The 15,156-nt window shown below is 48.0% G+C and overlaps 1 protein-coding gene across 1 annotated transcript in view; it reads left to right on the top strand.

Moving 5' to 3' along the window:
• Positions 1 to 15,156, top strand: part of corin (corin, serine peptidase) — a 143,910-nt gene that overhangs the window by 37,269 nt on the left and 91,485 nt on the right. Inside the window, exon 4 of the mRNA XM_036958423.1 lies at positions 9,350 to 9,563. Coding sequence (XP_036814318.1) covers positions 9,350 to 9,563 — 214 coding nt within the window. The remainder of the gene's footprint in view (positions 1 to 9,349; positions 9,564 to 15,156) is intronic.

Raw genomic sequence — 15,156 nt, 5'->3', positions numbered from 1 at the left:
ATGACCGGTCTCTATAGCCAGCCTGTCCTCTCTGGGCAGCCAGGTTGGTCTGTGATGACCGGTCTCTATAGCCAGACTGTCCTCTCTGGGCAGCCAGGTTTGTCTGTGACGACCGGTCTCTATAGCCAGACTGTCCTCTCTGGGCAGCCAGGTTGGTCTGTGACGACCGGTCTCTATAGCCAGACTGTCCTCTCTGGGCAGCCAGGTTGGTCTGTGACGACCGGTCTCTATAGCCAGACTGTCCTCTCTGGGCAGCCAGGTTGGTCTGTGACGACCGGTCTCTATAGCCAGACTGTCCTCTCTGGGCAGCCAGGTTTGTCTGTGACGACCGGTCTCTATAGCCAGACTGTCCTCTCTGGGCAGCCAGGTTGGTCTGTGACGACCGGTCTCTATAGCCAGACTGTCCTCTCTGGGCAGCCAGGTTTGTCTGTGATGACCGGTCTCTATAGCCAGCCTGTCCTCTCTGGGCAGCCAGGTTGGTCTGTGATGACCGGTCTCTATAGCCAGACTGTCCTCTCTGGGCAGCCAGGTTTGTCTGTGACGGCCGGTCTCTATAGCCAGACTGTCCTCTCTGGGCAGCTAGGTTGGTCTGTGACGACCGGTCTCTATATAGCCAGACTGTGCTCTCTGGGCAGCCAGGTTGGTCTGTGACGACCGGCCTCTATAGCCAGACTGTCCTCTCTGGGAAGCCAGGTTGGTCTGTGACGACCGGTCTCTATAGCCAGACTGTCCTCTCTGGGCAGCCAGGTTGGTCTGTGATGACCGGTCTCTATAGCCAGACTGTCCTCTCTGGGCAGCCAGGTTTGTCTGTGACGGTCGGTCTCTATAGCCAGACTGTCCTCTCTGGGCAGCTAGGTTGGTCTGTGACGACCGGTCTCTATATAGCCAGACTGTGCTCTCTGGGCAGCCAGGTTGGTCTGTGACGACCGGCCTCTATAGCCAGACTGTCCTCTCTGGGAAGCCAGGTTGGTCTGTGACGACCGGTCTCTATAGCCAGACTGTCCTCTCTGGGCAGCCAGGTTGGTCTGTGATGACCGGTCTCTATAGCCAGACTGTCCTCTCTGGGCAGCCAGGTTTGTCTGTGACGGTCGGTCTCTATAGCCAGACTGTCCTCTCTGGGCAGCTAGGTTGGTCTGTGATGACCAGTCTCTATAGCCAGACTGTCCTCTCTGGGCAGCCAGGTTTGTCTGTGATGACCGGTCTCTATAGCCAGCCTGTCCTCTCTGGGCAGCCAGCTTGGTCTGTGATGACCGGTCTCTATAGCCAGACTGTCCTCTCTGGGCAGCCAGGTTTGTCTGTGACGACCGGTCTCTATAGCCAGACTGTCCTCTCTGGGCAGCCAGGTTGGTCTGTGACGACCGGTCTCTATAGCCAGACTGTCCTCTCCGGGCAGCCAGGTTTGTCTGTGACGACCGGTCTCTATAGCCAGACTGTCCTCTCTGGGCAGCCAGGTTGGTCTGTGATGACCAGTCTCTATAGCCAGACTGTCCTCTCTGGGCAGCCAGGTTTGTCTGTGATGACCGGTCTCTATAGCCAGCCTGTCCTCTCTGGGCAGCCAGCTTGGTCTGTGATGACCGGTCTCTATAGCCAGACTGTCCTCTCTGGGCCGCCAGGTTTGTCTGTGATGACCGGTCTCTATAGCCAGCCTGTCCTCTCTGGGCAGCCAGCTTGGTCTGTGATGACCGGTCTCTATAGCCAGACTGTCCTCTCTGGGCCGCCAGGTTTGTCTGTGACGACCGGTCTCTATAGCCAGACTGTCCTCTCTGGGCAGCCAGGTTTGTCTGTGACGACCGGTCTCTATAGCCAGACTGTCCTCTCTGGGCAGCCAGGTTTGTCTGTGACGACCGGTCTCTATAGCCAGACTGTCCTCTCTGGGCAGCCAGGTTTGTCTGTGATGACCGGTCTCTATAGCCAGACTGTCCTCTCTGGACAGCCAGGTTTGTCTGTGATGACCGGTCTCTATAGCCAGACTGTCTTCTCTGGGCAGCCAGGTTTGTCTGTGACGACCGGTCTCTATAGCCAGACTGTCCTCTCTGGGCAGCCAGGTTTGTCTGTGATGACCGGTCTCTATAGCCAGCCTGTCCTCTCTGGGCAGCCAGGTTGGTCTGTGATGACCGGTCTCTATAGCCAGACTGTCCTCTCTGGGCAGCCAGGTTTGTCTGTGACGACCGGTCTCTATAGCCAGACTGTCCTCTCTGGGCAGCCAGGTTGGTCTGTGACGACCGGTCTCTATAGCCAGACTGTCCTCTCTGGGCAGCCAGGTTGGTCTGTGACGACCGGTCTCTATAGCCAGACTGTCCTCTCTGGGCAGCCAGGTTGGTCTGTGACGACCGGTCTCTATAGCCAGACTGTCCTCTCTGGGCAGCCAGGTTTGTCTGTGACGACCGGTCTCTATAGCCAGACTGTCCTCTCTGGGCAGCCAGGTTGGTCTGTGACGACCGGTCTCTATAGCCAGACTGTCCTCTCTGGGCAGCCAGGTTTGTCTGTGATGACCGGTCTCTATAGCCAGCCTGTCCTCTCTGGGCAGCCAGGTTGGTCTGTGATGACCGGTCTCTATAGCCAGACTGTCCTCTCTGGGCAGCCAGGTTTGTCTGTGACGGCCGGTCTCTATAGCCAGACTGTCCTCTCTGGGCAGCTAGGTTGGTCTGTGACGACCGGTCTCTATATAGCCAGACTGTGCTCTCTGGGCAGCCAGGTTGGTCTGTGACGACCGGCCTCTATAGCCAGACTGTCCTCTCTGGGAAGCCAGGTTGGTCTGTGACGACCGGTCTCTATAGCCAGACTGTCCTCTCTGGGCAGCCAGGTTGGTCTGTGATGACCGGTCTCTATAGCCAGACTGTCCTCTCTGGGCAGCCAGGTTTGTCTGTGACGGTCGGTCTCTATAGCCAGACTGTCCTCTCTGGGCAGCTAGGTTGGTCTGTGACGACCGGTCTCTATATAGCCAGACTGTGCTCTCTGGGCAGCCAGGTTGGTCTGTGACGACCGGCCTCTATAGCCAGACTGTCCTCTCTGGGAAGCCAGGTTGGTCTGTGACGACCGGTCTCTATAGCCAGACTGTCCTCTCTGGGCAGCCAGGTTGGTCTGTGACGACCGGTCTCTACAGCCAGCCTGTCCTCTTTGGGCAGCCAGGTTGGTCTGTGACGACCGGTCTCTATAGCCAGACTGTCCTCTCTGGGCAGCCAGGTTTGTCTGTGATGACCGGTCTCTATAGCCAGACTGTCCTCTCTGGGCAGCCAGGTTTGTCTGTGATGACCGGTCTCTATAGCCAGACTGTCTTCTCTGGGCAGCCAGGTTTGTCTGTGACGACCGGTCTCTATAGCCAGACTGTCCTCTCTGGGCAGCCAGGTTTGTCTGTGATGACCGGTCTCTATAGCCAGCCTGTCCTCTCTGGGCAGCCAGGTTGGTCTGTGATGACCGGTCTCTATAGCCAGACTGTCCTCTCTGGGCAGCCAGGTTTGTCTGTGACGACCGGTCTCTATAGCCAGACTGTCCTCTCTGGGCAGCCAGGTTGGTCTGTGACGACCGGTCTCTATAGCCAGACTGTCCTCTCTGGGCAGCCAGGTTGGTCTGTGACGACCGCTCTCTATAGCCAGACTGTCCTCTCTGGGCAGCCAGGTTGGTCTGTGACGACCGGTCTCTATAGCCAGACTGTCCTCTCTGGGCAGCCAGGTTTGTCTGTGACGACCGGTCTCTATAGCCAGACTGTCCTCTCTGGGCAGCCAGGTTGGTCTGTGACGACCGGTCTCTATAGCCAGACTGTCCTCTCTGGGCAGCCAGGTTTGTCTGTGATGACCGGTCTCTATAGCCAGCCTGTCCTCTCTGGGCAGCCAGGTTGGTCTGTGATGACCGGTCTCTATAGCCAGACTGTCCTCTCTGGGCAGCCAGGTTTGTCTGTGACGGCCGGTCTCTATAGCCAGACTGTCCTCTCTGGGCAGCTAGGTTGGTCTGTGACGACCGGTCTCTATATAGCCAGACTGTGCTCTCTGGGCAGCCAGGTTGGTCTGTGACGACCGGCCTCTATAGCCAGACTGTCCTCTCTGGGAAGCCAGGTTGGTCTGTGACGACCGGTCTCTATAGCCAGACTGTCCTCTCTGGGCAGCCAGGTTGGTCTGTGACGACCGGTCTCTATAGCCAGCCTGTCCTCTCTGGGCAGCCAGGTTGGTCTGTGACGACCGGTCTCTATAGCCAGACTGTCCTCTCTGGGCAGCCAGGTTGGTCTGTGACGACCGGTCTCTATAGCTAGCCTGTCCTCTCTGGGCAGCCAGGTTGGTCTGCGATGACCGGTCTCTATAGCCAGACTGTCCTCTCTGAGTCTGTACCTAGTCAGTTTTTTCCTCAGTTTTATATCAGTCACATGGTGGTCAGAACCTTATGCAGAGTTGCAAAGAAAAAGCCATATCATATAACTGGCCAATAAAAATAAAATATTAAGATGGCAAAATAACACAGACACTGGACAGAGGAACTCTATATAGATGGTCAGCCATCCCGGAGTCGTCTCTTCACTGTTGACGTTGAGACTGTACAGAGTTCCTCTGCCTAGAAGACCAGCATCCCGGAGTCGCCTCTTCACTGTTGACGTTGAGACTGGACAGAGGATCTCTGACTAGAAGGCCAGCATCCCAGAGTCACCTCTTCACTGACTGGTGTTTTGTGGGTACTATTTAATGAAGCTGCCAGTTGAGGACTTGTGAGGCATCTGTTTCTCAAACTAGACACTCTAATGTACTTGTCCTCTTGCTCAACTGTGCACCGGGGCCTCCCACTCCTCTTTCTAATCTGGTTAGAGCCAGTTCACGCTGTTCTGTGAAGGGAGTAGTACACAGCGTTGTACGAGATCTTCAGTTTCTTGGCAATTACTCACATGGAATAGCCTTCATTTCTCATAACAAGAATAGACTGACGGGTTTCAGAAGAAAGTTCTTTGTTTCTGGCCATTTTGAGCCTGTAATTGAACCCACAAATGCTGATGCTCCAGATACTCAACTAGTCTAAAGAAGGCCAGTTTTATTGCTTCTTTAATCAGGACAACAGTTTTCAGCTGTGCTAACATAATTGCAAAAAGGTTTTTTAATGATCAATTAGCTTTTTAAAATGATAAACTTGGATTAGCTAACCCAACGTGACATTGGAACACAGGAGTGATGGTTGCTGATAATGGACCTCTGTATGTCTATGTAGATATTCCATTAAAAATCAACCATTTCCAGCTACAATAGTCAATTAAAACATTAACAATGTCTACACTGTATTTCTGATCAATTTGATCAATTATTTTAATGGACAAAAAATATATATTTTCTTTCAAGAACGTGGAAATTTCTAAGTGACCCCAAACTTTTGAACAGTAGTGTGTATCTCAATGACTTCCTTAGATTTCTCCAATCATTATCAAACCATTTTTCATTCTCTATTCTCTTTCTATTCTCTCTGTGAAGGCTCTGAGAGAGGTCTCAGTGGGCTGACTGTGAAGGCACTGAGGTGTCAGTGGGCTGACTGTGAAGGCTCTGAGGGGGGTGTCAGTGGGCTGACTGTGAAGGCTCTGAGAGAGGTGTCAGAGGGCTGACTGTGAAGCCTCTGAGAGAGGTGTCAGTGGGCTGACTGTGAAGGCTCTGAGAGAGGTGTTAGTGGGCTGACTGTGAAGGCTCTGAGAGAGGTGTCAGTGGGCTGACTGTGAAGGCTCTGAGAGAGGTGTCAGTGGGCTGACTGTGAAGGCTCTGAGAGAGGTGTTAGTGGGCTGACTGTGAAGGCTCAGAGAGGTGTCAGTGGGCTGACTGAAGGCTCTGAGAGAGGTGTTAGTGGGCTGAATGTGAAGGCTCTGAGAGAGGTGTCAGCGGGCTGACTGTGAAGGCTCTGAGAGAGGTGTCAGTGGGCTGACTGTGAAGGCTCTGAGAGAGGTGTTAGTGGGCTGACTGTGAAGGCTCTGAGAGAGGTGTCAGTGGGCTGACTGTGAAGGCTCAGAGAGGTGTCAGTGGGCTGACTGTGAAGGCTCTGAGAGAGGTGTTAGTGGGCTGACTGTGAAGGCTCAGAGAGGTGTCAGTGGGCTGACTGAAGGCTCTGAGAGAGGTGTTAGTGGGCTGAATGTGAAGGCTCTGAGAGAGGTGTCAGCGGGCTGACTGTGAAGGCTCTGAGAGAGGTGTTAGTGGGCTGACTGTGAAGGCTCTGAGAGAGGTGTCAGTTGGCTGACTGTGAAGGCTCTGAGAGAGGTGTTATTGGGCTGACTGTGAAGGCTCTGAGAGAGGTGTCAGTGGGCTGACTGTGAAGGCTCTGAGAGAGGTGTTAGTGGGCTGACTGTGAAGGCTCTGAGAGAGGTGTCAGTGGGCTGACTGTGAAGGCTCTGAGGTGTATGTGTATGTGGGGAGGGAAAGGTTGTTGCTTCCTGGTAGGTGTTTATCCCCATGACTGTTAACAGTGTCTGGTTCTTCTGCTGTTCTAGCAGACCAGGACGTTGCCTTGGGCCTGAAAGTGACTAATTTCACCCTCTAGAATGGAGAAACTCTCTTCATTGAAGTAGGGTGACTCTGAGGGGGGAATGTATGTGGAGGAAATGGAGAAACTCTCTTCATTGAAGTAGGATGACTCTGAGGGGGAATGTATGTGGCACAGAGGAAGACGTTTTAATCTGTTAAGATGGCCTACTTGTTGATTTTTAACCATGTAAAGAATTCTCCTGTTTTGATCAATTCGATTGAATTGATTAGTTCAGATTTATACCATATTAGCATTCCCCCTGAGTCTCCTTCCTGTCCTGAGTCTCCTTCCTGTCCTGAGTCTCCTTCCTGTCCTGAGTCTCCTTCCTGTCCTGAGTCTCCTTCCTGTCCTGAGTCTCCTTCCTGTCCTGAGTCTCCTTCCTGTCCTGAGTCTCCTTCCTGTCCTGAGTCTCCTTCCTTTCCTGAGTCTCCTTCCTTTCCTGAGTCTCCTTCCTGTCCTGAGTCTCCTTCCTGTCCTGAGTCTCCTTCCTGTCCCGAGTCTCCTTCCTGTCCCGAGTCTCCGCCCTGTCCCGAGTCTCCGCCCTGTCCCGAGTCTCCGCCCTGTCCCGAGTCTCCGCCCTGTCCCGAGCCTCCGCCCTGTCCCGAGCCTCCGCCCTGTCCCGAGCCTCCGCCCTGTCCCGAGCCTCCGCCCTGTCCCGAGTCTCTGCCCTGTCTGATTCCTTTTAATTTGGTGGATGGTAGGATGATCTCCCTATAACCTAGTGGACAGCCAGTGGAAACATCACCTCTGCACCATGTTTCCTGTAGTACTACAATATCAACATCATCAATTTCTTTCAGGAAGTCTGCATTCCTGCTCTTTAGTCCAAAAGCAGAGTGCTTCAATTACTCTCTCTCTCTGTCTCTCTCTGTCTCTCTCTGTCTCTCTCTGTCTCTCTCTATCTACCTCTCTTTCTGTCTCTCTCTGTCTCTCTCTCTCTCTATCTACCTCTCTATCTGTCTCTCTCCATCTCTCTCTATCTACCTCTCTATAGGTCTCTCTTTGTGTCTCTCTCTGTCTCTCTCCCTCTCTCTATCTACCTCTGTCTCTCTTCATCTCTCTCTTCATCTCTCTCTATCTGTCTCTCTTCGTGTCTCTCTCCATCTCTCTCTATCTACCTCTCTTTCTGTCTCTCTCTGTCTCTCTCCATCTCTCTCTATCTACCTCTCTCTGTCTCTCTTTGTGTGTCTCTCTCTGTCTCTCTCTCTCTCTATCTACCTCTCTATCTGTCTCTCTCCATCTCTCTCTATCTACCTCTCTATAGGTCTCTCTTTGTGTCTCTCTCTGTCTCTCTCCCTCTCTCTATCTACCTCTGTCTCTCTCCATCTCTCTCTATCTGTCTCTCTTCGTGTCTCTCTCTGCCTCTCTCTCTCTGTCTCTCAATTCAATTCAAGGGGTTTTATTGTTATGGGAAACACATGTTAACGTTGCCAAAGCAAGTAAAGTAGATAATATACAAAAGTGAAATAAACAATAAAAATGAACAGTAAACATTACACTCACAAACGTTCCACAACAATAATGACATTTCAAGTCATATTATGTCTATATACAGTGTTGTAACGATGTGCAAATAGTTAAAGTACAAAAGGGAAAATAAATCAACATAAATATGGGTTGTATTTACATTGGTGTTTGTTCTTCACTGGTTGACCTTTTCTCGTGGCAACAGGTCACAAATCTTACTGCTGTGATGTCACACTGTGGTATTTCACCCAGTAGATATGGGAGTGTATCAGAATTGGGTATATTTTCTAATTCTTTGTGTATCTGTGTAATCTGAGGGAAATATGTGTCTCTAATATGGTCATACATTGGACAGGAGGTTAGGAAGTGCAGCTCAGTTTCCACCTCATTTTGTGGGCAGTGAGCACATAGCCTCCCAAACTACATGACTGGGCAGTGAGCACATAGCCTCCCAAACTACATGACTGGGCAGTGAGCACATAGCCTCCCAAACTACATGACTGGGCAGTGAGCACATAGCCTCCCATACTACATGACTGGGCAGTGAGCACATAGCCTCCCATACTACATGACTGGGCAGTGAGCACATAGCCTCCCATACTACATGACTGGGCAGTGAGCACATAGCCTCCCATACTACATGACTGGGCAGTGAGCACATAGCCTCCCAAACTACATGACTGGGCAGTGAGCACATAGCCTCCCATACTACATGACTGGGCAGTGAGCACATAGCCTCCCAAACTACATGACTGGGCAGTGAGCACATAGCCTCCCATACTCCATGACTGGGCAGTGAAACTACATAGCTGGAAGTCTCTTTGGGTCTAAACATCTGATAAATGACCGGTTATTATCAACGGTTATCAATTATCATTATTATGCTCTAACATTTCTTTCCACCTCTTTCCCCTCCTTTTCTCTCCCCCCCCCCCCTCTCTCTCTCTCTCTCTCTCTCTCTCTCTCTCTCTCTCTCTCTCTCTCTCTCTCTCTCTCTCTCTCTCTCTCTCTCTACCCCTTTCTCTCTTTCCCCATGTATCTCTCTCCTCTCTCTCCCCATGTCTGTCTCTCCTCTCTCTCCCCATGTCTCTCTCTCCCCATCTCTCTCTCCCCATGTCTATCTCTCCTCTCTCTCCCCATGTCTCTCTCTCCCCATGTCTCTCTCTCCCCATCTCTCTCTCCCCATGTCTGTCTCTCCTCTCTCTCCCCATGTCTCTCTCTCTCCTCTCTCTCCCCATGTCTCTCTCTCCTCTCTCTCCCCGTGTCTCTCTCTCCTCTCTCTCCCCATGTCTCTCTCTCTCCCCCCCCCCCCTCTCTCTCCCCCTCTCTCTCCCCCTCTCCTCTCTCTCCCCATGTCTCTCTCTCCTCTCTCTCCCCATGTCTCTCTCTCCCCCTCTCTCTCCCCCTACAGACTGTGTCCTGATCTCAGAAGCCCAGTGCACCATGCTTCCCTATAACCAGACGTCTCAGTCACCAGGGCTAGCGGTGGTGAGGGCCTCGGAGGTTGACATGTTTCTCAAGTTTTTTTCCTATTTACACCGGCTCGGCTGCTACAGACACATCATGTTGTTCGGCTGCACGCTTGCTCTACCAGAATGCATCACTCCACGCCACGGACAACCCAGGTAGGGGAGTGTGTGTGTTGGTACAGTGCTGTTACTTCTCCTAAATTACTATTTATTACCCCTCTCCCCCTCTCTATTCATATTATTATTACCCCTCTCCTCCCCTCCATTCATATTATTATTACCCCTCTCCCCCTCTCCTCCTCTCCATTCATATTATTATTACCCCTCTCTATTCATATTATTATTACCCCTCTAGCTAGCTAACAGTGCACTTTAACTGAAATGAAAATGACTGTCAAAATTTGAAACGTGTAATATCTGAAAATGTCGCTTGCTAGTCTATCTTACCCGTTTACATCATGGTTGGACACTTCTCTCTGTTCCGGATGCCATGGTTGCCCTCTAGTTTGAAGATGTAATCCTGAGACAGGTGTTTTTTCCATCTCTTTAGCTATCATACTCTAATTCCACTGATTTAAAAACTCGGTCCTCCAGCAAGTGTAGAGCAACACTGATGCAGTTCTACTACGTGATATCTTTAAAAAGTAGCATTAGACAGGATTACCTTCATGTACTCACCAGCTCACATTATAGACAGAAACGTTCTATATGTTAACCCAACCAAACTTATATCTCTGCATGTCCAGCCCACTCAGTATCTCAGCCAATCATGGCCATAACGTTGAATTGGCGTGTGAAGTAGCGACTCCTGACTCGGCACAGAGTTTCCTGAAAAGATGAACGAATGAATTTGGCAACTTTCAGAATCAAACCACTTTTACATGTTTTATTTGACAATATATTTGTTGTGTAAAGTCTCTTTTTCCAAACCAGTCTTTTTTTATTGTTCATAAATACTTTTCGTAATAATCTATATATAACGTACATCGGAGTGTTTAAAAAATCTACCAATTGGTGCTGAACAGGAGACAAATATGTGTGCTTCCTGTCATCGATCCCTAATATTCTGAACATTTCTCTGCATATTGTATATTCTAGTGAGTCTGTCCAGAAAACTCTTATTAAATGTACACCGAATTTAAAAGGGCTTTAAATCAATGTGCTGAAAACCATATTGAATCAAAACTCCACGAGAAAATCTGTTGGCCAGCAAGTGGGAGGGTTTTCAGCGGTTTTATTGCATCTATTCAGCACCAATGACTGAGAATTGCAGAGGAAAAGGCGTACATTTCCTAAGTCTGAATTGGGCCCTAAGTCATTCTTTATGTCCCTTTTTATATCATTCTATGGGGTCAATTTTGGCTGGTCTTAAGCCAGTGCATTTGTCAAATGCTCCTCTGCCATTTCGACCTGCAGGCGCTTTTTTTATTTCCAATTCGTCGCGCCAGGATTGGTAATTCACCTGTCTTATATGAGCTTTCACTGAGGTGGGATGTGTGGCAATATCTGAGGTGTGTCCTTAAAAAACGTGCCAAATCCCAATTTCAGTATGTTTAAGGCCAACCGAAAACTGTTATCAGTTGGTTTTGACTGCAGCAGCAACCTGTCATGAGGCACAGTACCCATAACTCACATCATAACTCACATAGAACAGGTTTTTATTTGTGCCCGTTAAGCTCGTATTTGTTTTTTTCATTTGGTTACATACCAAGTAGAAGCCCTCCTCTGAATGATGTTTTGTTGCCGTAGATATGATCTGTTAATATTATTAACAGATTATCAGATTAACAAATATTAACAGATCATGTTGGGGAGGAACAAACCAGTGTGGAGACAAGCCCTTTATCTACGGTATTTCAGCCACCACCTCTATTGGGGTGGAGATGACACCCCTCAATAGAGATGGACTGGGAGATGACACCCCTCCATAGAGATGGACTGGGAGATGACACCCCTCCATAGAGATGGACTGGGAGATGACACCCCTCCATAGAGATGGACTGGGAGATGACACCCCTCCATAGAGATGGACTGGGAGATGACACCCCTCCATAGAGATGGACTGGGAGATGACACCCCTCCATAGAGATGGACTGGGAGATGACACCCCTCCATAGAGATGGACTGGGAGATGACACCCCTCCATAGAGATGGACTGGGAGATGACACCCCTCCATAGAGATGGACTGGGAGATGACACCCCTCCATAGAGATGGACTGGGAGATGAAACCCCACATGGAGATGGACTGGGAGATGAAACCCCTCCATAGAGATGGACTGGGAGATGACACCCCTCCATAGAGATGGACTGGGAGATGACACCCCTCCATAGAGATGGACTGGGAGATGACACCCCTCCATAGAGATGGACTGGGAGATGACACCCCTCCATAGAGATGGACTGGGAGATGACACCCCTCCATAGAGATGGACTGGGAGATGACACCCCTCCATAGAGATGGACTGGGAGATGAAATCCCTCCATAGAGATGGACTGGGAGATGACACCCCTCCATAGAGATGGACTGGGAGATGGCACCCCTCCATAGAGATGGACTGGGAGATGGCACCCCTCCATAGAGATGGACTGGGAGATGACACCCCTCCATAGAGATGGACTGGGAGATGACACCCCTCCATAGAGATGGACTGGGAGATGGCGTGGTCCAGTGATATCAAGTTATTTTTCTGTATGCTTGTTTTCGGTTTGGTTGGATAACAACAACAACAAAAATCCATTACATTAGGCTACGTTTCCACTGCTCTAATGACAGCTGGTTCAACAGCGTGCTGCCTTCCTTATCCTGGCCATGCATTAGCCAATCAGCCTGTCCATAACAGCTTTCTAAATGCTCTACTGGTTGAGGCTTTTGCGTAATTCACAAAGCAATACTCCATTCAGCTTGTATCTATCCCCAAAGAACTGTTACCAAAGACCCTCTCCTCCGATCATGTTATTATTCAGTCCTATAATACAGTAGTCCTAGACTATATCATGTTATTATTCAGTCCTATAATACAGTAGTCCTAGACTATATCATGTTATTTTCAGTCCTATAATACAGTAGTCCTAGACTATATCATGTCATTATTCAGTCCTATAATACAGTATCAACAGTAGTCCTAGACTATATCATGTTATTATTCAGTCCTATAATACAGTATCAACAGTAGTCCTAGACTATATCATGTAATTATTCAGTCCTATAATACAGTATCAACAGTAGTCCTAGACTATATCATGTTATTATTCAGTCCTATAATACAGTATCAACAGTAGTCCTAGACTATATCATGTTATTATTCAGTCCTATAATACAGTAGTCCTAGACTATATCATGTTATTATTCAGTCCTATAATGCAGTATCAACAGTAGTCCTAGACTATATCATGTTATTATTCAGTCCTATAATACAGTATCAACAGTAGTCCTAGACTATATCATGTTATTATTCAGTCCTATAATACAGTAGTCCTAGACTATATCATGTTATTATTCATTCTTATAATACAGTAGTCCTAGACTATATCATGTTATTATTCAGTCCTATAATACAGTAGTCCTAGACTATATCATGTTATTATTCAGTCCTATAATACAGTAGTCCTAGACTATATCATGTTATTTTCAGTCCTATAATACAGTAGTCCTAGACTATATCATGTCATTATTCAGTCCTATAATACAGTATCAACAGTAGTCCTAGACTATATCATGTTATTATTCAGTCCTATAATACAGTATCAACAGTAGTCCTAGACTATATCATGTAATTATTCAGTCCTATAATACAGTATCAACAGTAGTCCTAGACTATATCATGTTATTATTCAGTCCTATAATACAGTATCAACAGTAGTCCTAGACTATATCATGTTATTATTCAGTCCTATAATACAGTAGTCCTAGACTATATCATGTTATTATTCAGTCCTATAATGCAGTATCAACAGTAGTCCTAGACTATATCATGTTATTATTCAGTCCTATAATACAGTATCAACAGTAGTCCTAGACTATATCATGTTATTATTCAGTCCTATAATACAGTAGTCCTAGACTATATCATGTTATTATTCATTCTTATAATACAGTAGTCCTAGACTATATCATGTTATTATTCAGTCCTATAATACAGTATCAACAGTAGTCCTAGACTATATCATGTTATTATTCAGTCCTATAATACAGTATCAACAGTAGTCCTAGACTATATCATGTTATTATTCAGTCCTATAATACAGTATCAACAGTAGTCCTAGACTATATCATGTTATTATTCAGTCCTATAATACAGTATCAACAGTAGTCCTAGACTATATCATGTTATTATTCAGTCCTATAATACAGTAGTCCTAGACTATATCATGTTATTATTCAGTCCTATAATACAGTATCAACAGTAGTCCTAGACTATATCATGTTATTATTCAGTCCTATAATACAGTATCAACAGTAGTCCTAGACTATATCATGTTATTATTCAGTCCTATAATACAGTATCAACAGTAGTCCTAGACTATATCATGTTATTATTCAGTCCTATAATACAGTATCAACAGTAGTCCTAGACTATATCATGTTATTATTCAGTCTATAATACAGTATCAACAGTAGTCCTAGACTATATCATGTCATGTCATTCCTGCTTACAAGCAAAAACTAAAGCAGAAAGCACCAGTGACTCGCTCAATAAGGAAGTGGTCAGATGATGCGGATGCTCAGCTACAGTAATGTTCTACTAGCACAGACTGGAATATGTTCTGGGATTCCTCCAATGGCATTGAGGAGTACACCACATCAGTCTCTGGCTTCATCAATAAGTGCATTGAGGATGTCGTCCCCACAGTGACCTTACGTACATACCCCAACCAGAAGCCATGGATTACAGGCAACATCCGCACTGAGCGGAACATCCCCACGGAGTGGGACTCTCCCGGACGCTTATAAGAAATCCCGCTATGCCCTCAGACGAACCATCAAACAGGCAAAGCATCAATACAGGACTAAGATTGAATCCTACTACACCGGCTCTGATGCTCGTCGGATGTTTCAGAACTTGCAAACTATTATGAACTATAAAGTGAAGCACAGCCATGAGCTGCCCAGTGAAACGAGCCTAACAGACGAGCTAAATTATGCATGCTTCGAGGCAAGCAACACTGAAGCATGTATGAGAGCACCAGCTGTTCCGGACAACTGTGTGATCACTCTTTCCGTAGCCGATGCGAGCAAGGCCTTTAAACAGGTCAACATTCTCAAGGCCAGAGGCGCAGAATGATTACCAGGATGTGTACTCCGAGCATGCACTGCCAACTGGCAAGTATCTTCACTGACATTTTCAACCCGTCCCTGACCAAGTCTGCAATAACATGTTTCAAGCAGACCACCATGTGCCCAATAACATCAAGGTATCCTGCTTAAATGACTACCGACGCGTAGCACTCACATCTGTAGCCATGAAGTACTTTGAAATGCTGGTCATGGCTCACATCATCACCATTATCCCAGAAACCCTAGACCCACTCCAATTTGCTTACCGCCCCAACAGATCCACAGTCTCTATTGCACAATCTCTATTGCACTCCACACTGCCCTTTCCCACCTGGACAAAAGGAGCACCTATGTGAGAATGCTATTCATTGACTACACAGCTCAGTGTTCAACACAATAGTGCCCTCAAAGCTCATCAATAAGCTAAGGACCCTGGGACTAAACACCTCCCTCTGCAAATGGATCCTGGACT

Source organism: Oncorhynchus mykiss, chromosome 21, assembly GCF_013265735.2.
Source record: "Oncorhynchus mykiss isolate Arlee chromosome 21, USDA_OmykA_1.1, whole genome shotgun sequence".
Classification (NCBI taxonomy): domain Eukaryota; kingdom Metazoa; phylum Chordata; class Actinopteri; order Salmoniformes; family Salmonidae; genus Oncorhynchus; species Oncorhynchus mykiss.
The sequence above is the reverse complement of the archived record's forward strand: the minus strand, read 5'-3'. Positions and strand labels throughout refer to the sequence as shown.